At 38.4% G+C, this 21,185-nt stretch overlaps 2 protein-coding genes across 4 annotated transcripts in view; both read left to right on the top strand.

Annotated features, from left to right (window-relative positions):
- The window catches only part of slc35f1 (solute carrier family 35 member F1), a 101,887-nt gene extending 92,698 nt beyond the window's left edge, over positions 1-9,189 (top strand). The window contains exon 8 of the mRNA XM_034005606.3: positions 7,334-9,189. Within this exon, the coding sequence (XP_033861497.2) occupies positions 7,334-7,558 (225 nt within the window). The 3' untranslated portion in view covers positions 7,559-9,189. The remainder of the gene's footprint in view (positions 1-7,333) is intronic.
- A 2,195-nt stretch (positions 9,190-11,384) lies between these two features.
- si:dkeyp-114g9.1 (uncharacterized protein LOC555399 homolog) overlaps positions 11,385-21,185 on the top strand; it is a 13,306-nt gene continuing 3,505 nt past the window's right edge. For 2 of the 3 annotated variants that reach the window (XM_034004480.3, XM_059024517.1), the window contains exons 1-7: positions 11,385-11,699; positions 12,290-12,563; positions 13,961-14,092; positions 15,110-15,367; positions 15,558-15,649; positions 17,082-17,263; positions 20,974-21,143. In XM_034004480.3, the coding sequence (XP_033860371.3) occupies positions 11,427-11,699; positions 12,290-12,563; positions 13,961-14,092; positions 15,110-15,367; positions 15,558-15,649; positions 17,082-17,263; positions 20,974-21,143 (1,381 nt within the window). In that variant the 5' untranslated portion in view covers positions 11,385-11,426. The remainder of the gene's footprint in view (positions 11,700-12,289; positions 12,564-13,960; positions 14,093-15,109; positions 15,368-15,557; positions 15,650-17,081; positions 17,264-20,973; positions 21,144-21,185) is intronic. The other variant, XM_059024516.1, reaches the window with a different exon arrangement.

Below are 21,185 nucleotides of genomic sequence, written 5' to 3'. Positions count from 1 at the left end.
ATTTCTTAGCAGACGCCCTTATCCAGGGCGACTTACAATTGTTACAAAATATCACATTATTTTTACATACAATTACCCATTTTACAGTTGGGTTTTTACTGGAGCAATCTAGGTAAAGTACCTTGCTCAAGGGTACAACAGCATTGTCCCCCACAGGGGATTGAACCCACAACCCTCCGGTCAAGAGTCCAGAGCCCTAACCACTACTCCACACTGCTGCCCTACAATTATTACAATTTAGCTGCAAAAAATGATGTTGCATCCAAAATGTAATTTCCGCCAAGCAGTGTGAAAGTATAGAAGTAGCATCAGCATAAGAATGGAAACTAACTCCATGGCGACAAATTATCTGGCCAAGTGGCAGCATATCAATATTAAAGAACAAGGGCCCCTGAATAAATCCCTGTGGGACATCTGTGGAAACTGGACTGGAATTGGACGAATAACCCTCCCAACGAAACAAATTGCTTTCTGTCCGACAGATTAGACTTAAACCAGCACAACACAGTGCAAGAGATGCCCACAAAGGTTTCCAGACGGCTAAGATTTTGGTGTGAAATGTTACAAATAGTCATTTATGATGTATTAATATCATGACTGTATGATTGTTGTTGCAGGATAGTAACTCTAGGAATATGTTATGAAGACCAAGCCTGAATTGGCCTACCATAAGAGTGTCAGGAACTAATTGAGCACAATGGCAGAACCATTCCTTTAATGGCAGATTACACCTGGAAAATGAGTTAAGCTTTTATTGAAGACAATGCAAGCCAACCCAGAAAGTGCAGTGGTGTGAGCTGCAGTGTATATTAAGGAATTAACTTTGGTTTTTTAACATTTTTAATTAAAGAAATTTGCTCCTTAGCTCTGTCCTATTTCCTTAGAAGGCTAATTGGAGGACTAGTGGAGCGTGTAGAGTAGCTTGACTCACTCTGAGAGACTTTACTTGAAGTGTCTTGATAAATTATCAGGGAAGTACTCTCAGTGGGCCTCACGACTCAACAGTCGACCATGGATAAAAAAAAATTAACATTTTTAAGATTACATTATCAGCAGGGGGCTCTTGTAATTGGTAACAGCACAATAATCAAAAGTCTAAATTCATAGGGCTGCCCAACTCGCTGAGATATGCTGTAGCAAACATGCATAAAATGTAATTACGTTTGCATTTTACAAACTTGAACTGTTACTGTGGCTAAATATACTAGTCAGAGGGGGTGAGAGTGTATTTTACTGTATAAAACTAGATTGCATTGGGACAGAACAAATTCATACCAAGATTATAGATTTAAAATAGAATGTTAATGACTAATCAGGTTAATTTAGTGATCAATGTGACCTTTGGTTATGCAAAGACCCCCATAGGAACACTGTAAGGAAATTGGGGAACCTTTTCTTTCCTCAGCTCACAAACATGGTTTTAGTTTGTTTACCTAACATATGCTTGTTGTATGAATATATGAATGTGAATTGCAACCTGCCTGTATTCCTCTGGGACATCCACAGGAAATTAAATATTTTATCTCCAGTGTCTACTGTGGACAGAAAAGTCTTTAAATAAACAACGTATTAAAGGATACAATTATGGAAGTTGCTTCAAATTACTTTTACTGCCCATTAACCTTTTCTTTGTGATGCTGCCTGTGTTAAGGTGCTTTGACTATGAATTCAAGAGCTACTCCTCAATTCTACAGTAGTTGCCTTCCATAGAAATCTATAATGTTAGCTAGGTCAGCCAAAGTGTCTTATATTAATAAGTGCCAGCAACATCTAATGTATTGCCAGCAAAACCAAAAGTTACAGTAACTTCACCTGAAGACTGCCCTGGCTCTTCCTATTAAAAAGACCCTGGTCTAGCCTACATTGCATAGCCTATATCCATGATCCTAACTGCAATATGGACCACTCGGAATGCTTGTAAACATAATGGAAAGGTAAGGGGACAATACAAAAAAGAAAATGAAAATTGAAGCCACTTACTCTTTAATGCTGTTGCTATTATTTTATTACAGTATTTAATCTATGTATACTGTATTTAAGGAGGGCCAGGTTGTGCCAGGGCAGAAGTGTATATTATTAAGAAGAGAGCTATTAATGTGTTTATGTACAGAAACTGCAGAAAGCTTCAATCTAGTAAGACTACGAGTTGGTTAAAAACAGTTTTCTTACTTGCTGCTAAAAATGACTGCAGGTTGGGATTGTATAATTAATGTAACAGGCTTACCATAGCAATTAGCAAATCTTTAGCAGAAGGAGGGGATTAGCATTAATATCTCTGCTCAATTGAACATGTGCTCTGCCATTTCATCTAGGTCTTTGATGAAGGTATTGGGCAACAACAGTATAGCCCTCCTAATACTAATATCTGAGGAATACTGATACAGTATGTAGGTCTGGCCATGTGGTTAATATACTGGAAATGTCAAACTGAGATGATTACTTAAGTGTCCTCTTCACAAGATGTTGATCTGGCAATTAAATGCATCTAATATAAAATCTATTGCATGATTTCCTCAAAGCCTCAGTCATGCAAGTATTCTGATGATTGTGCTGCTTGATCATTCATTCTTTGTTCACTGTTTAAATTTAGACTGTGCTCTAGACACAGTGGCATGGGTCTTATGTTTTGTTCAGATTTCTTCCACCGTTCAATCCCAATATTAATAAACAAATTAAAAGCTAGAGATATATTTATTGATATTTGAATTATACGTATACCCCCTCTTTCCCCTCCAATAAATAAAAATCAATACATTTCCAGTTATTTTTACGTCCTCTGCACCTTAGGCCTGCCCCAGTCCACCACGTGATTAATCTTTAGTCAGTCAGAGAAGACTGGTAGAACGCAGTGTGCAAGCGTAATACATATAGATGTCGTTTGAGTCGGTAGAGATAGAAGCAAGTACAAAATGTCACATTCCAAAATTAAAAAGAGAAGTCCTGTTTGGACCTATTTTGAAAAAGTTGAGGACAATAGTGTAAAGTGCACAGTTTGTTCAAATGTGTGCTAATTTATTGCTGAGGCTGCACGGGTGTAATGCTCAATCATCTCTGGTTGAAACATCCTCACTACCAGCTAAATGAAGACTGGAGGGGGTCAGTCCAGGATAACACAACTTGCACGCTATCGCTTTTGTGATCCCGTAAGGGCAGATAAAATATCTGATCTATCAGCATAGATGATTGCAATAGACTGTTTACCAGTTTGAGTTGTTTAAGGACAAGGATTTAGTTGTCTCTGTCTTTTATTGAGCCCGACTATAAACTGCCTTCCAACAATACTGTGAAGGCTGACTTGCAAGATGCACTGAATGAAGCTCTGCATGTAAGCTTAGCAACAGACTGCTGGACATCAAGAGCACAAGATTCCTACATTTCATTCGTGGTTCAGTACATAACTGATGATTGGGAGTTTAAAACGGCAGTCTTGGCAACAACCAAAATAGAGGAGCGACACGTCGGACGCACTTGCCGGATTTGTTAGATTTCATAGAAACATGGCGTCTACGTGGCAAAATAGTTGCAGTTGTCCAGGACAGTGCTTCAGACATGCGTAATCTCGGGGGAGTGGGAATGCACAATATCGCTCGTGTACTGCACACTCAATACAGCTTTCAGTTAATGTCGGCCTGAAATCAGACAGTATATCACATAGGCTGGGGGCAGGACGACACCTAGTGATTCACTTTAAGCATAGCACGTGTGCTTGGAATGTGCTGGAAGAACAGCAGCGCATCATGGATCTATGGAAGGCCATCCAGGTCAAAAAACCAATCGGATCACCGAAAATCAAATCAGAACCAATGAATTTAAAGAAAATAGTGTATGTAATAAATTATCCAATTAAAAGTCGTCACATCTGCCATTCCCGTCCAATTCATGGAGGTACATAGACTTGGCATTGGGTAAAGTCTATTGAAAGATGGATAGACCCAGAACCTCCGAGACAAGCATCTAATTTAATTTAATAATTTAATTCAGTGGTAACCCCACTGGAACTAATATGTAATTTTAAACAAGTGTAATCTAATATTAGCTATGGTAACGCAATATTTAAGTGTAAGTATTACTGTAAAATGACCAGCCCCTATGTAGAAAATGCGTAGTTCATTTACATTTATTTAAAACACTTACTATTTTATGTATCCTGAATGGTCCAAATCAGTACATGTACTAGGTATGCGTTTTTGACCCGGATGGCCTTCCATATGAATCTTCCACAACACCAGCTCGTTCAGCATATAAAACGCGTTGGATCAGTGATTATTGCATGCTTCAGCGTCTCTTGGAACAGAGATGGGCAATTTGTGCTGTCTTAAGTGACAGATGAATCACAAAACTCAGTGATGCTCGTACTCTTGAGATGAGAGCTGGCAGATAGCCGAGTCTCTCGTGACTGTATTAAAGCCATTGTATTTTGCTACAACTGTTCTATCTGCTGAAAGCACCACAAATACATTTGTGTCCGTTGTACATCCTCTCCTGCAGGGATTACTTGCCAACCATCTTGTTTTTTCCAATGACGACTTGCCCGCAATTAAAAAATTCAAGAGGGTGGTGGTGGAGAGATTCGGTCCAGATTCAATGTAGACGTATATGACCAGTCGCTGTACTTTCAGCGATATTCGATCCCTGCTACAAAGTCACTGCAATTCATTGATGCTGATATGAGAGCAAATCTATCGTGTAGCGAAGGAGGAAATGCATACAGTACATTATCCCTACCAACGTTGGCAGTGAAAAAACACAGGCATCTGAAAATGCATCATCAAACATAGACATCGAAGCTTCATCAACTCACACTGAGGACGAAGGGGCTCCAGCAGCGAAGCGGGGACGTGAGGATCCAAAGTCAGCTTTGTATTTTCTACTCAGAAGAAACACATAGAATGCACCCTCCTTGCCAAATTTGAACGCTTGTGAATTTAAACAGTACTTAACTGAACCCGATCCTGATATTCACAGTAACCCACTCAACTGGTGGGCACTTAACAGCACAAGATACCAGCGACTGGCTAAACTGGCACGCAAATATCTTACTGTTCCAGCCACTTCTATACCAGTGGAGAGGATTTTTTTTTGACTGTTGGGAATATTGCTACAAAATTCAGAAATGTCTTGCAGAAAAACACAAGGTGTGGATTCTACCATTGAACTGGCTTGGAATTTTCTGGACATTTTGATTTGCTTTTAGTTTTATATTTGCTGTCTTTTTCTTTTGTCAAGATTGACGAAGAGCCGGAATAAAAGACTGCTTGAATTTATATATTTAAATTTGCCTTCACGTGAATTTTTTATTTCTGTGCAATAACTTTAATGAATGATAACGAAGTTCAGAATGACTCCGCTATATTGAAAAAAAATGAACAAAAACCTGTAAGGTGATTTAAATAATATGAATTGATTCCTGAATAAGGTCATTTTAAATCAGAAAAAATGGTTTGTAACAACTTGTGTGAACTGATGTAGTTCACTTCCAAATAGCACCTTTTTTGAACTGCTTGTGGGAGGGCAGCGGTGCGGTTGCAGCTCTTTATGGCTATACAAATAGCAGGTAGAGACGTGAGGATTGCAGGTTAAAGCACTCTTGTGAGTATTTATTTACAAAAAACAAAAACAAAACTGTTTAAATATGGTACAACTATTTACACAATCTACCAGTTAGAGCAAGGTAATAAACAAGTTGGATGCTTGTAAGCAGGCAGAGCTGTAGAGGCTGGGCTGGCAGGTAATCGTCTCTGGTTGTTCTGAAGGTATTTACCTGCGTTCAAAATGGTCTGGTCCGGTCCGGTCCTGGCCTTGGGTTCATCTCCCACAAGTGGAGATACTGCTACTTATATACACCCGTGGCTGGGCTTAATTGATTGTTAATTAATCAATTAAGTCCCAGCCACAGTCTGCACGTGTATTTGACAGGGATAGTATTAACCAAACTTGAAGAACAGTAATGCAACAGTGCTTGCACCCTGTTACACCGCTACATTTTGAGTACTTCTCAAAAACCAATCGCTGGCAATGATAGTAAGGTCTTCATCTGTTTAGGTTCAGCAAAATGATCAATAACTTTATTCTCTGTTCCTGGATCGCATTACTTTTGTTTTTTTATTTTAATTTCTCTAATGCCACTTTCATGTTCTGCATCTAAGACATAGTCCTTGCTACTAATTGCACATGTCACATCTGATAAAACATTAAATAATAATGCTAAACTGACTAAAATGGCCAACTACAAAAGTATTGAAAGAAAATAAAATGTTAGATGAGGTCCCGAACCATTGTCAAGCTGGAATAAGCAGTAAACTGTGAATCTGCAAAACAAGCAAAAGAGATAGGATAAATATCTGGAAGCTGCTTTAAATTTTAAAATTTTAAATCAGTTTATATTTATAAGGGTCCCTTCATTTACTGTGCGTGTATTGAAATTAGTTTTGTTTGTATGGTAATTTTCTTGCTGCATTTTATCTGCATATTGGCTGAATTTAAGAGTCATATGTATTTTAGTAACAGGCTATAATAAACCAGCATAATAAACAAGAACTTTGCACGTGTTTTCTGGCATCGGGCCTGAGTTCTAGCTTTAGGTTTTTCGCTTACATAAATCTAGGTGACATTTTAAATTAGAAGTGCTGCCACATCAGAAACTATTTGAAAATCCTGTCAAACTTCTCTCTGTCGCTTTGAAGTCAACATGTTGAATAAATAATTTCAATTTAGAAAACCATGAGCTGCAAGTGATTTCCACTTACTACTGACTGCAACAAAAATAGGGTACAAGGAAAATAATAAGTAAAGTTTAATGTCTATGAATACATTATTTTATTATTTCTGCATTGTGCCATTGTATAATACATAGGCATGAGTGGTGCAATAACTGCATTTAGCTTATTTGTCACAATTGAAAAACAAATTATAAATAAATAAAAATGAAATGTGTGTAATAATGGTATGTCCTTTTTTTGGTTTTACATTTTCATTAGGATGTCAAAACAGCCGATCATAACTGACTTGCATCCCCTCTTTTCTGCTGAGAAAACCTTGTCCTTCACTTTAATACTGAGAAAACCTGGTCCTATCCACTTTTCTAAGAAGAAACACTGGTCCCCACCTTTCCAATGAGAAAACACTGTCCTTCACGCTTTTCTATTGAGAAATCCTTCCTTCGGACTTCACAAACAAGAAAACCCTGTCCTTCAGACATTAATATATGTCATTTATTGTCCTTCAGTTTAGTAGCACCTTTACAATCGCTTATTCAGGTCACTGACTTATTTGATTTAAGCAGGTCTGGGCTGAGTTCCTGGCCTATTGACTTAATCTGTACTCTTCTCATTAGTTTTCAGGTCTGTACCTGCTGTCCTTTTTTACCATCATCATGGGATTGATATTATACGCCTCCTCTTCAACCTACGTCGCCCAGGACCCTCGGGTCTACAAGCAGTTCCGCAACTCCTCAGGACCTGCGACAGACACCCCAGCCACAGGGCCGCTGGAGCCAGCCGTCACCTACACCAGTCTGGGGCAGGGGACTGAAGAGGAGCCCCGCGTTCGAGTGGCTTGAGCTGGAGGGGGGGCAAGGGGGCAAGGGGGCACTGCCTTTATCAACTGTGACCCACTCTCACTGTATATAGAGAAAGGAATTTGCTAGCTGAACAACAGGAATGAAAAAAAGAAAGAACAAAAATTGAAGGAATACACTATGCGTTCAGACATTGCCTCATGCCCAGGTTGTAGAACAGTTTCTTGTTTTTACAGCAGCTTTTTAGATTTTTTTTTTTTTTTCTGTTGGTTTTTGATGGTATTCGTCTGATACATTTATACAGATGCAGAAAGATAAAGGCTGTTGGAATTAGGAAACCTGGTTTAGAAAATATGCCTGTTTTAGAACTGAGAACTGAAACCACTGAAGTAATAATGTCACAGTGATACAATATATCTTCAAAAATACACTACATGCATGCCAAAGGTAGGACCCGGTCTCTAGCAGCCAAATTGTGAAATTACTTTCTCTAAATACAGTGTAACCTAAAAATGTTCACCCCTGTATTGTTTCTTTTTATATTTACATTCATCCATATTGTGTACATTTTTGGTATTTATTCTTGTAATGCTCCTTTGTTTTATGTTGTTTATTATCACTAATTTTAGATGTATGTTGTTCTTATATGTGTACCCACATCGGTCAGGTCATTCTGTTGATATATATTTTTTTTTTATTGGTTGGCAATTGACCGATGGTTTAAAAGTACCACCTACAACACTGTTTTATAAGTGCACATTTTAATGTTCCACAATGCCTACTCCGTGTTGAGTTTTGAACCCCACAGCAGATGTTGAGGCTTAAATAATTTGTAAACGATTGCATAGGGTATCCCAAGTATTTATGTGAGGGACACGCAGTGCTCTATCTGCTGTTCTTTAACAGTGAGTAAGTCCACATTTTGAATACGTCTATTAGACACAGATCGTATGGGGCTGTAAAAAAAAAAAAGATTCCCTGACTATACAGCGAATGCCCCACATACAGAAAAATCAACATTTTGGTGTTACCATGTAGACTATATAATAAACCATACCTCATCACACGAGTGCAGATACGCAATGCTATCAATATTCTGGTTTTGACAGACTCAATCAATGTGCAATGTGGCGTGTATTTTAGCCATAAAAGGCATCTCCATTTTCTATGTCAAATTTTCATTTTATGTCAAAAGGTCTCCCATTGGAGTTCAAGGTATACATTCCAGCTAATAAATATGTTATATAATAATAATTAAACTCATATATCACTATACAAGGCACTCAATATTTGCACCACTGTGTAATTAAGAAAGGTTATTGTCTAGTTTAGATCATTCTAACTTGTGCTATTAACATTTAGACAAGTGTGCAGTGCTTACCTTTTGTTGTTCTAACCATTTAGTAATCTTCATAAATAGCTATGACAACAAACTGTACCCCATGGGTAAAAAGTCTTTGGTTGATAAATCTGTCTAGAGCATACTTAACTCAAGACTGCAAATGGAAATGAAAAACCAAAAACTGCACATTTTCAGTGAAAAAATAATAATAATAATAATAACAATAAAAAAAATAAACATTACCTTTTGATATCTGCATGCTGTTAATGGACTGGCTGTGGTAATGTAATACCTGTAAGATGTTTTCAAATAAATGCTTTATGAAACCTAAGATGAGAATGTGTTGTTTGTAACCTGATGCAAAATTTGAACTTGTGTAACTAGTGTCAGCTGTTTACCCAAACCACAGTGGGCTTCAAGATGGGATCATGAAACAGGAACACAATGGATTGAGGATGAGCCAAAAGGTATTTATCTGAAAAATGTGTAAGTCAACATATAAATGGACACAAACAGGAAGCAATGCCAGCAGTACACGCATAGGCATTTTAATGGCCATGTTCAAACCAGTATTTAGTGACCATCTAAAGTCTTTATTTAAAAGTAACTTTACATAGGAAATATGTGAACAAGTACAGTACCTGGAGTTCCCACGAGAAATGTGAGCATATTGTAACAACCCTGGCGATGGCGGCATCCTGGACGCTGTGTTTATCTTGTTTATTATGTCTCCTTTAATGTTCTGTGTATTGTACGGAGGCTATAAGTAAGAGGGGGTGGGGGAAAAGCTAAACAGTGAGCGGGAGGGTGTGCGTGGATTTGGAGGGAAAGGTGAAAAGAGCGCCCAACTGCGAACAGTGAGATAATCCAGTCTGAGTCTGAAGCAGAAGTGTATGAGAAGACAGCGAGTGAAAGTGTAGTGAGGGAGATAATTTGTTTTTTTAATTTATTTTGGCGTGAACCCCGGCCCAAACAGGGATCCGCTGTTGATTTGTTTCATTTTAGTTAACGATTAAAAAGCTTATTTCGAATCCCATCTGGCCTGAGTCTGTTTCACCCCCATAGCACAGAACGCTACAATATTAACAAAATAAATACATCTCTCTGATTTATGAAAGCTATAGAATGCCGTTATTCCAGCAAGCAATAATAAACCATTTCAAAAATAGCATTTTACAAATAATTCCAAATGTTAATTTTGCAAACTGGTAGTCTAAATGTCATGTTGTTTTTAAATTGTGTTTTTAGTTTACCCCGTGTCTGGAAACCCTCACTTAATCAACGGCGCCGGAACCTCTATCAACAACGTTCCGGTGTCGTCTTAATTTGTGTATTTATTTGATTTATCTGTGTCACTGTGTTTTGGAAGAACGACGAGATGAGATTAAAGCTAGATAAATACTAGATATAGATAGATGCCGAGAATGTTTTTGTTTTCTTTTTAGTTAATCACTCGATCGTTCATCCTTGACCATGACAGACTATGACTGAAGCATATGCAATTAATCACTTAATTAGTGAGACAGTTGGGCACCGTATACGGAGCGATTCAGCTGTTGAATTGCAAGCTTGAATAAAAGCACATCACAAAATGCCACGTCTGTCCAGAGCAGCGCCTTCGTGCAATCGGCATGTTGGAGGCTGGACTAGGGCAGCGTACTGTGGCTCGCCGTCTTGGGTGCTCACAGCCAGCAATTTAAAACCTGCCGAGACGGCATAACTCGACACACTGTCTACGGCCACGAACTGGGAGACCATGAGTCACAACACCTGCCCAAGATCGACAGATCATTTTGCAGCATCTTAATCATCAAAATAAAAAGTCAGTGCACCTGCTGTAAAACAGTTTGTCATTTCTTCAATCACATCTAGTGAATTTGATCCAAATATAAGTGATACGTTTCTTGTGATGTTCAGTATATATAGTTCTTCTCACCCTAGCTGTTAAAAGTGTGTGGCCAGTGGGCCGTTGGCCAACCCCTCTCCGGTGCCTATGCTATAATGCACAGACGGGAATAAGAGCGAGTTTGTGTTTAAAAATCGGTGACAGTTACTGTTACCGCCATAAATTGCTTAATGGGAGGTCTAAATATACCCATCAAAAAAACTATGAAAACTGAGCAAAGCTTTACTTCAAAATATTCAGAATACTTATAAACACATAGAAGTGCAGTTTTTACTCGCTGCCTCTCCTGGGCTCAGTGAACCACAGCTAACGCAGCAGGTGCGTGTAAAAATGTATTACAACAAAAGATATGGTCATCAGGTGATTCGAATAAAAAGCTCATCGGACAGGAGACAGCAGTACCAGTTACAAATCACCAAACTATCCCGTTAATTAATTAGGCGCCCCATTCTAAATCAATTTTATATTTACAGAAATTGTGCGATACACTAACTCAACCCTGCCTTGGTAATTCCTTAACGATTAAGAACTCTACACCAATCAAACACAATATTACTTAATTTGTATTATTTAGTCACAAATTGGTAATATTAGTATTTCAATTGGTATATTTAACCCCCCCAAAATGTATTTTTTCTACGTGGTTAGGTGCAGTTGGGAAAATGGCATTCGGTATTGGTCAGTGGGAGAAGGAGTTACACGACCAATTGCCTATGCTGGATAGCTCACCTCAAAAGACAGCTGAGGAGTTGGATTGGAAGGAAGCGGTCGTTCCCTGCCAGAGCTCGTGTAGAGGAATGCTAGATCTGAGCGATGAAGTTTTAGTTCTCATCCTACGGCTTTTAGATCCAATCTCCTTGCTCAATACAGGGAGGACTTGCAGAGCTCTCTTTAGAGTCTGCAGCTGTAGCTCCCTGTGGACTCGCCATTGCCAGGTTGGAAAATGTCTTTATTAAACCAAATACGAACGCTATAATAAATCATTGGCTGATGTAGCGTGAGATAGTGCATCCAAAGTACAAAAGTGTATTTCCTGATCCCGTCAACGCCATACATCACGCCATGGTTAAATGGAACTGCTAATAGTAATAGAAAAAAAACGGGCCATGCGCTTTACACTGGTTACACGGGGGTGCTCTTTCCTCTACGCCATTATTTTAAGTGAAAAATGTCTCGCATATTTTCAGCCTGAAGTACCGGTAGTATTTATATTTCTTTCTATACAGCTACAGTACTGTAGCATTGTTTGTTGGGTATTCATAGGATGAAGTTTCACGTTGTAGTATCTAGCTAACCAGCTGTACGCTATACTTGCTCAATCGGGGGGGGGGGGCAGCACATATTACGAAGCTTGTAATCTCGTTTATGCATATATTCAAGTGAACTGCTAAGAGAAAATAAATTGGATTTGTTATAAACACTGTTTTCTGTAGAGCTTAAATTGATTAATTAAGGTGAAGACTTTCTTTTAGCTGGTTGCTATAGAATTACACACAAACTTAAATTGGAACCTTTATCTTGACAGAAGTTCTTTGGGTTTGCCTTCTCCTCTGCCACCTCTTCCATCACACCCAAGGATGCTTTCAGACTCCTTCACATGTGGAAGAACTTGTACAGAACTTTGCCCTGCAACAGATCTCTCCAGGAGAAACTATTTACTGAACTTCCTCTTGGAAAATACTGGATTCAGTGGTTGGTCCTGGAAGAGATAGTGCCTTTGCCTTCAGTTAAACTTCCGGATTATGACATTGAACAACTTTGGGGAATTAAAAAGGAAGCTCTTGAAGAAACACACAAAGGTTAGACTTGTCTGGCTTGTTGTACAGTAGCAGTACTGGCACCCTACACTTATGCAGTACCATCATTTTAAGGTTAATAACAAGTGTCTGGTGAATGTGAACCACTTTTTTTTTTTTTTTTTTGAATAAAACAAAAGGCAAAATACACTTCTAATAATTTAACAAATCTTTATCATAAAAACAAACCTTTCATTTTAAAGTATTGCTACCCCTGCTTTAGTGTTGTGTGTTCTCCTTTTACTTTTTTTATTATGGTTTTCAGATTTATGATAATTCTTAATTAGTATGCTGCATCTTGTTTGTGGAAATCTGGGCCCATTCTGTCTTGCATATTTACTTCAGCTCAGACAGATTGGGTGCACAATGCTTGGCTACAGCTTTTTTCTGATCGGTCCAAAGCACTTCTATTGGATTCAGATATGGTGATGGCCATTCCACATGAATGTACAAAAGTGAAAAAAAAAAAAGTTGAATCCCTGGTCTTGACCATAATCTGCTTTGTTGCTAAAACCTTTCAAAAGATTTTGAAAATTGCCACTTTTGTGTAATACTTTTCAATCCATAAATCTTTTTTTTTATTTTAGTTTATATATACTTTTTTTTTACAGACCTAATGTAAAAGCTGCCAATACTTTTTGTCATGAACAGATATTTTGAATTGCTTAGGCTCTTTTCTTTGTGTTTTGCTTAAGTACTAGAAATTGTGTGTTTGTCATTTCTTTGCCATATCAGTTAGTGGCTAATGTTGACTAAATGCTTGTATTTAAAGTGTTTTCTTGTATAGGGTGCCAATACTTTTGTCTGACTGTATATAATGTCACAAGTTTAAGTTGCATATAGACTACCTAGAAAATGGTTGTCCGATTTGTGACAGTTTGCTGCCTTTGTTAGCATAAACTATTGTATTATAAACCCCTCATTCCATGTAACTTTAGTATGGTGGTTGCTATCTAAATGTACAAAACCTCCTAGCCTTTAGCTTTCCATTATGAATTCCATTTTGATTGCTATAGATACTGTATGTAAACCACTATTGTGGCATTAAGTAGATCATACATCATCTCTGCTAAAAACAAACAGGAAAGCACTATTGAAGGTTGTGGTAACCATTTAGAAAGTGCTGTACCAATTATTGTTTAGAACCCTGATGGTGTTTGGTATATGTGTCCTTCAAGATCTTGCCAACTGTCAAGTAGAATTGATAAAATATAATTAAAAGATTGATGGCCGCATTAGGCACTAATCTTGGGCTACCGTTTATTTAGTAAGGTGACATTCGATAGTCTACAACTGGTGCTAATCGCTGGCTGTTAACCAGCTACTAAGGAAAATACAAAAGCAACACCACAAAGGTTGCTCTATGTACCATAATGTAACTTTTTTTTCCTCTGTTGCAGAAGAGCCTGAGGAGACCAGTACAGACTGCATTTTCAAGTATGATTGGAGAGAATTGTACAACCTTACAATAACGCACCATGGTGGTTTTGGTAATGTCCTGCAATACGTTCTTAATCAGCAGATGGATAATGGTATGTAGTGCAGCTTTACATCTAGAAACCGACCTTCTAAGTAATAAGTTCACAGCTGTCCTAAGATTCTGAGACTGTACTAATCCAGTCAGATATTGTGTAGCAGTCCCCTTCAGTAATTTGTTACATTTATTGCCACTTTTCTTTCAAATTAATTTTTTTTTTTTTTTTTTTGTTAGGTGTGTGTGTGTGTGTGTGTGTGTGTGTGTGTGTTTGTGTGTTTTCTTCTCCATGGCACTACTTTGTCAGCATTCTTTAGAATAGTGGTACTGACTTGTGACTCTTTCAATTCCAGTACTGAATGGCTCAGAACCTTGTTTCAGGCCTTTAATTGTTAAATTGAACCTAGGAGTTCAATTAAATCATTATTGAACTTGGCTGGAACAAAGGATTGGATCACAAATAGCCACTGGTTTAGATTAGGATACGAAGTGTGGGAAAAGCAACACTATCATAAGATACAACACATGATGGAAACAAACCATCAGTGTTCCGAAGACAAACATTAAAAGCGATAATGCTTTTGTAGCCTTAGGGATAAGTGAACCTACTGTACTGCATCTGCTGATGTTAAGCAGTGTGGAGTAGTGGTTAGGGCTCTGGACTCTTGACGGGAGGGCTGTGGGTTGAATCCCAGGTGGGGGACACTGCTGCTGTACCCTTGAGCATGGTACTTTTACCTACAGTAAAAACCCAACTGTATAAATGGGTAATTCTATGTAAAAATGTGATATCTTGCAACGGTTGTAAGTCACCCTGGATAAGGGTGTCTGCTAAGAAATAAATAATAAAGCTCTACTGTTGTGATCAACCTGGTGCAATAAATGCAAAAGTTATAAGATCCCCTGACTTGACCGATTTTGATAAACTAAGTCTTGTTTAATTTTGGCTTTAGTTCATGTAAACTTGCTAAATGGCAACACATTTCACAAGACTAGCTGCAGTTCCTGTTTCATCCCAACCAGTGTAATGGAAGAACCTACATTGTTTTGAATTAATGTTCTTATACCTATTTAGATCATGGGGAGCTGGAGGGAATGTATCGCCTATACTATCAGTTCAGATTCCAGTGGCAGTTTTCTTACTGGTTGTTTAAACAGCCAAAGCCAGTTGACAGACAGCTGCGCACAATCTACCTCCAGTGGAAGAAGTACAATAAGCGGAAGATTTCTTCCTGGGGGACGGCTTTCTGTGATGTAAAGTATCTTGTTTCCCTACATCACATCACCAGCGATTACTGGAAAGGAAAACTGGCGAAAGGCGATGAGAACATTGGTAACTAGATACTTGTATCAAATCTACCCCCCCCCCCCCCCCCCCCCTCAACTTTCAAGATGTTTCCTATCTTGAAGATATAGCTTTTGAGTTGTCTTAGGCTGATAAGGGGTGGGGGTTGCAAGTGCATTCCGCATGGCTGCTGTTAGTCACAACTACAGAGATTTCATATCTGTTTGTACTTTTCCAGGCATTCAGACAGTGGAGAACTATTTCTCAATGTGCAAGTCCTTGATGGCCTGGATTCTGGGACGTGACTGGGGAAGATTAAAATGTAGAAAGGTATGGGAAAACCTTTCTAACATTTATATCCTGACCTGGATTGGTCCCAAATGCTAACAGAACAAATATCGGGGCTCATGCGATGCTTCATGTTCATGTGGTGCCTTACGCATTATGTGTAACAGTGCTGTCACTGCCTGATCTAATGTGGTAGTCGAATGGCTTGTTTTGTTTATTAAATGGTTATGTTCAGCGTTAACAAGGAACTGTTCAATGTAAAGCAATTTTTAAAACTGCTGTATTTAATAAAACATGCATATTAAACTTGGTATGAAACGAAAGCAAACCATGGTAGCTCACTTGTTTAGTTATCATTTTAGAATATTCATATTTTATGGCAAGCAATTCAGGCAGGCAATTTTTAAATTATATTTTTATTCATTACGTTAATTAACTTTCCAGTGCCTAATGTATTGTGCTTTGTTGCAAAAGGAGTGGTTAAGGTACAGTCCAAGCATTTTTTTGAGAATTTTACATAAAGTAAAGGACTGTTTTTAGTTTTTTAGAAAATAGAAAGAAACCAATAACGAGCCAATTTACCCCCAGTTTTGCTTGCTCTTCCTTATAAATGTACAAAACATTTAATTTGGTGCTACCAAATGAAGTCCCGCCCCCACTATTAATTTAGAGCTGGTGGGAGAAGTTCCACCAAATGTCATGAAGTTGTGAGCCTTGAAATATGCCACCATGATATTCTTGCATTTTACTATTTCTGAAAGTAGTTTTATGGATTGTTTTAATCTAGGAGGCCTATGATACTTAAGTGAAATATTATTTCTGGATAATTCTAGCTTTCACATCATAGAACACCATTTAATTTGTGCACAACTAGTTAATTTAATACCATAATTGTACTTTCATAAAGTAACTGTAAACTTGGTTATTTTTGGAAACTGACCTAAACGTGTAAATCGCATTTAAATGTTATATACTTCCCTAAAAGTTATGTTTCTAATTTGAAATCAATTGGATCTTAAAGGGTTGATCTAATTTGCATGTGAAAAGCTACATTTATTCTAATTGTCTTCTGTTCCTTCATCAGTATTCCCAGTTGTACTGCCACAAGATGATTTTGCACAACTTGAATCCATTAGCTGATTGGTTTAATGAATGTTCCCACATTGAGCAAGGATGTTGCAGTAGAATTATTTTGCCAGACATGTAATGCTTCATTCTTCTGTTGTCCAAATAATGTAATAGTTGCCGGAGTGGTAATGTATCAAGGCTTTAACAGACTACTAAGTGGGGTATCCTGTGTGGGGACAATCGCGCACATTTAATGAAGGAAGGTGTGAACACATTTTAAATTTATGGCAATAACCACAGCAAAACCGGATGTAAGCATCATTTTAACTTAAACAAAACAACAACAAAAACCTTTCAGAATGATTCCGGTCTTTTCTCAATGAACTCTTGCTGTCTCCCTTGCTAGGTGTATCATGACACACTGGATGGAGTGTACAGGGTGCTGAAGAAGGAGATGCACACTACACTGATTGATCACGAACACTTCTGGCAAGTTGCTAAAATTCAGATGGCAAGAGTGTGTAAGCTGGAAGAGACAGCTGTGAACTACGTCAACTGGAAAATGATTGATTCTGTGCCTTATTACAGGTAGGTGTCTGGATGAAAGGGCCTTCTGCTATTGTGCACCTATAACATTACTATCCAGTAGGTATCTGTCTTGTTTTTAACCCTTTCAGTCCTGACTAATGCAAAATTGTTTAAAGGAACAAGTGTATTGAATCTACACAACTGTACAAATATTTTGGTAAATGGGACTTTAAAGTCCTGTCAGTACTTCAAGAGCTGTAAACCGCAAGAGGATAAAGTGGGACCTTAAGATCCCACCAGGACTGAAAGGGTTAAAATAAGTGACTTGCTGCTGAAGATTGCAGATTTTAGACTGTGCCTAGATGACATGCTTTACAGTAGGGTATTGGTGCTGCTGGTGGTAGGAAAGTACTGAATTTAACTGCCTCAAGTGGATTTACCCTGTATTAGCTCAAATACAACAGTTAAGATTTTAGTACTAATACTTGAACTTGGGTTACAGTAACCACAGAAAGGGCGGCTATTAAAAAATGTAGTACCTAGAGGCACAAAACAATTGCATCCCAAAAGTAGACAAATCAAAATCTAAAGCAAAATGGTTTAATAGATAAATTTTAAATATTCAGATATTTTTACAGAGTGTTTTAAAAGGGACCAAGAACAAAGTACACAAAGAGTACTTGTAACTGTAAATGCAAGTCAAAAGGGAAGTTAGAAAGGCCAAGAGATAGAAATGAGCATTGCCAAGGGGGCTAAAACCAGTTCCAAAAAGTTTCCAATATTATAACAGCAAAAGAACATTTCAAGGAGGAAGTAGAATGTCTGATCCAAATAGCAACATCATGGATGAAGAAAAAAATAGCAAACCTATTAAATGATTAAATCTCAAGTTTTTACAAAGCAGGATACGGACCAACATGCCCCACGTGTAGACATGTTCCTGTCCCGTTTTAAGTAACTTTAGTATAAGAGGCAGAAGTGTTGAAGGGACTAGGACCTCTTAAAATAAACAAATACCCTGGGCTGGATGAAATCCGCCCAATAGTACTCGGACAAAATCGAACCACTTAACTACAGACCAATAAGCCTGACCTTTTTCTATTGTATGTAAACTTCTGGAAACCTAGATTTAAGATCCAAAATGGAAAATTACCTATATGGTAACGGTATCCTGGGAGACAGTCAGCATGGCTTTAGGAAAGGGAGATCGTGTCTAAACTTTTTTTTTTTTTTTTTTTTTTTTTTTTTTTGAGGATGCAACATTGACAATGGATAATTGCAAAGCCTATGACATGGTTTATTTAGATTTCCAGAAAGCTTTTGACAGTCCCGCATAAGATTAATTCTTGAACTGAACACAATAGGGATTTAAGGAAATGCATGCACATGGATTAGGGAGTGGTTAACATGCAAAAAACATCAAGTGCTGATTGATTCAGAGGAGAAACCTTGAAATGGAACAAGGTAACCAGTGGAGTACCCCAGGGATCAGTATTAGGTTCTCTGATCTTGCTAATCTACATTGACTTTGATTCTGGTATATTAAGCAAACTTGTTATTTGCAGATGACACAATAGGAGTGGCCAACACTGTTGTGGCATCAATGGTCATTTCAAAATGATCTAGACAGCATTCAGAACTGGGCAGATACATGGCAAGTGACATTTTAATGTAGAAAAGTGTAAGGTACTACATGCAGGCTACAAGTACTTCAAGTCCATTGTATATACCATATGGGAGCTATTGAAATTGAAGACGGAATCTATGAAAGACCTAGGAGTTTGTGTTGACTCAAATGTCTTCATCTAGACAATATGGGTAAGCTTGTATATATAATGCATGCATATGCCAACAAAATGCTTGGAGATATATAGTGAAAAGTGTTGAATTTAAATTCAGGGAAGTAGTGTAACTTTACAATGCATTAGTAAAACCTCATATAGAATAGTGTTCAGTTCTTGTCACCCCGCTACAAAAAGAATATTGCTGCTCTGAAAGAGTGCAAAGAAGAGTGACCAGAATTATTCCTGGTTTAAAAGGCATGTCATATGCAGACAGGCTCAAATAATTGAACCTATTCAGTGTTGTACAAAGATGACTACGAAATCTGATTTCAACTATTCAAAATTTTAAAAGGTGCTTTTTTTTGACCTGAAAAAGAAACCAGGACCAGGGGGTTACAAATTGAGAGAATTAGATAAAGGTGCATTCAGAACAGAAAATGGGAGGTTGTGTTTAGAGAGGTTGAGGTGTGGAGGTTGAGCCACGCCAGGTTACCTGGTAGGTGCGGTCGAAGAGGAGAACTAGGCCAGAGCAGGGCCAGAGATTGCAAGGTCAGAGAGAGGCTAGGAGAATAGAGTGATCGACAGTGTCAAAGGCAGCAGAGAGATCGAGAATTGGGACACAGAGAGAGAGAGAGGCAGCACAGGCAGAGTTTAGTTGGTGACGGACAGAAGAGCAGTTTCAGTGGAGTGAGCAGAGTGGCAGTGTACTGCCCGCTCGAGGGTTTTAGAGAGGAAAGGTAAGAGGGGAAACAGGATGGTAGTTCTGGTGGGAGGGGGGGTCAGGGGTAGGTTTTTTTTGAGGTGGGGGGTTGATAGAGGCTTGTTTTGAAGGCAGAGAGAAAGAGGCCAAAGAGGAGAGAGGTGTTGAAGGGAGGAGATGAAGGGGAGTAGAGCAGGAGCAAGAGGTGAGTGGGGAGGGTGCACGTGGTGGGTTTGTGGCCCTGGAGGAGGGAGGAGAGGTCTGAGGTGAGAAGGAGGGTGAGTTAGTAGGGGAGACAGAGGGGGTTGGGGGAGGGAGAGGCCTTAGTTTGCGGATATCGGCGATGAAATAGTGATCAGAGAGGTGACGGAGGGTGGAGGGGCAGCAGGCCCTGGAAAAGCTGAGGTCCCGTTGACTGCCAGCTGAGAGAGAGAGGGGAAAAAAAAGAAATCTGGCAGAGTGGGTGGGGTTGGAGCAATGGATATTGAAATTTACAGACTCCCTAAAATTGAGTACATTCTCTAGCTTGCATTTATACCCCTACATTCTAGTCCTTTTAAGTTATTTTATTGCAGCTATAGCCTAAAGTTTTGCATTGCCCTATGTTCATTCTCTTCATTCTTTAACACAAATCTTGTTTGCAAATTCTTCATTATGCTTTGGAAATGGCAGATTAGCATTAACATTAATACTAAAACATCTTGTAATATAATTAGTCTTAAAACAAATTTCCCACCATGCACCTTTTTAAAATGTGTTCATCCCCAGCTGAAAGCATTTTATCTAATTTCTCATCCTTTTCATCTAAAGTTTTTTATTGTACAAGAAATTATCAGGTTTTCTGTCTAACAGAGTCTTTAATTCTTTTAAGTTTGCTATCTCTACAATTTGAGCAATGGTATATCATCTACCAGTCCCAAACTCTCCAATACCTTTGGATCCAATTAAGTGATTACACATTGCTGTGGCTTGGAGCCACTGGCTAACAGAATATATGAAGACTGTTGTAATTTTAGTGTTTTAAAATGATTTAATTAATGCAACAGTTTGGGCTGCCTATGAAAGCAAGATGGAAGGTGGTATTACTAAGTTAGTACTTTAGTATTTCATATTTGAACTGAAGGGAAAGGGGGTGTATTGAACTTCCCCATGTAACTCATCCTATGGCCAGTACAACAGACCAAGAAGCATTCGACAAAGTCCTTGTCACTTGTTGTACTGGAACAAGTGACTATACACAGTCCTTCTGATCATTTTAGTGTTTTTTTTTTTTTTTCTCTCTACAGACTTTACATGGTGTCTGGAAACTCTGTCTACCTGGACCACATAAAGGGATTCCTGCAGCGGAAAAGGTTGATAAACAACTGGATTTGTCAAGAAGAAAATGCCTGGGTCAGACTCCTTCTGCCAGAGGAGTTGTACCAGCTTCTAGAGTTTGACACCAAGATATGTGAAGGTAATTTTAGCTTGTGGGAGTGAGGGGGACTACAGAAAGTGT

The sequence above is a fragment of the Acipenser ruthenus genome, chromosome 5 (assembly GCF_902713425.1).
Source record: "Acipenser ruthenus chromosome 5, fAciRut3.2 maternal haplotype, whole genome shotgun sequence".
NCBI classification, from domain to species: Eukaryota; Metazoa; Chordata; class Actinopteri; order Acipenseriformes; family Acipenseridae; genus Acipenser; species Acipenser ruthenus.
This window is presented reverse-complemented; position numbering and strand designations above follow the sequence as displayed.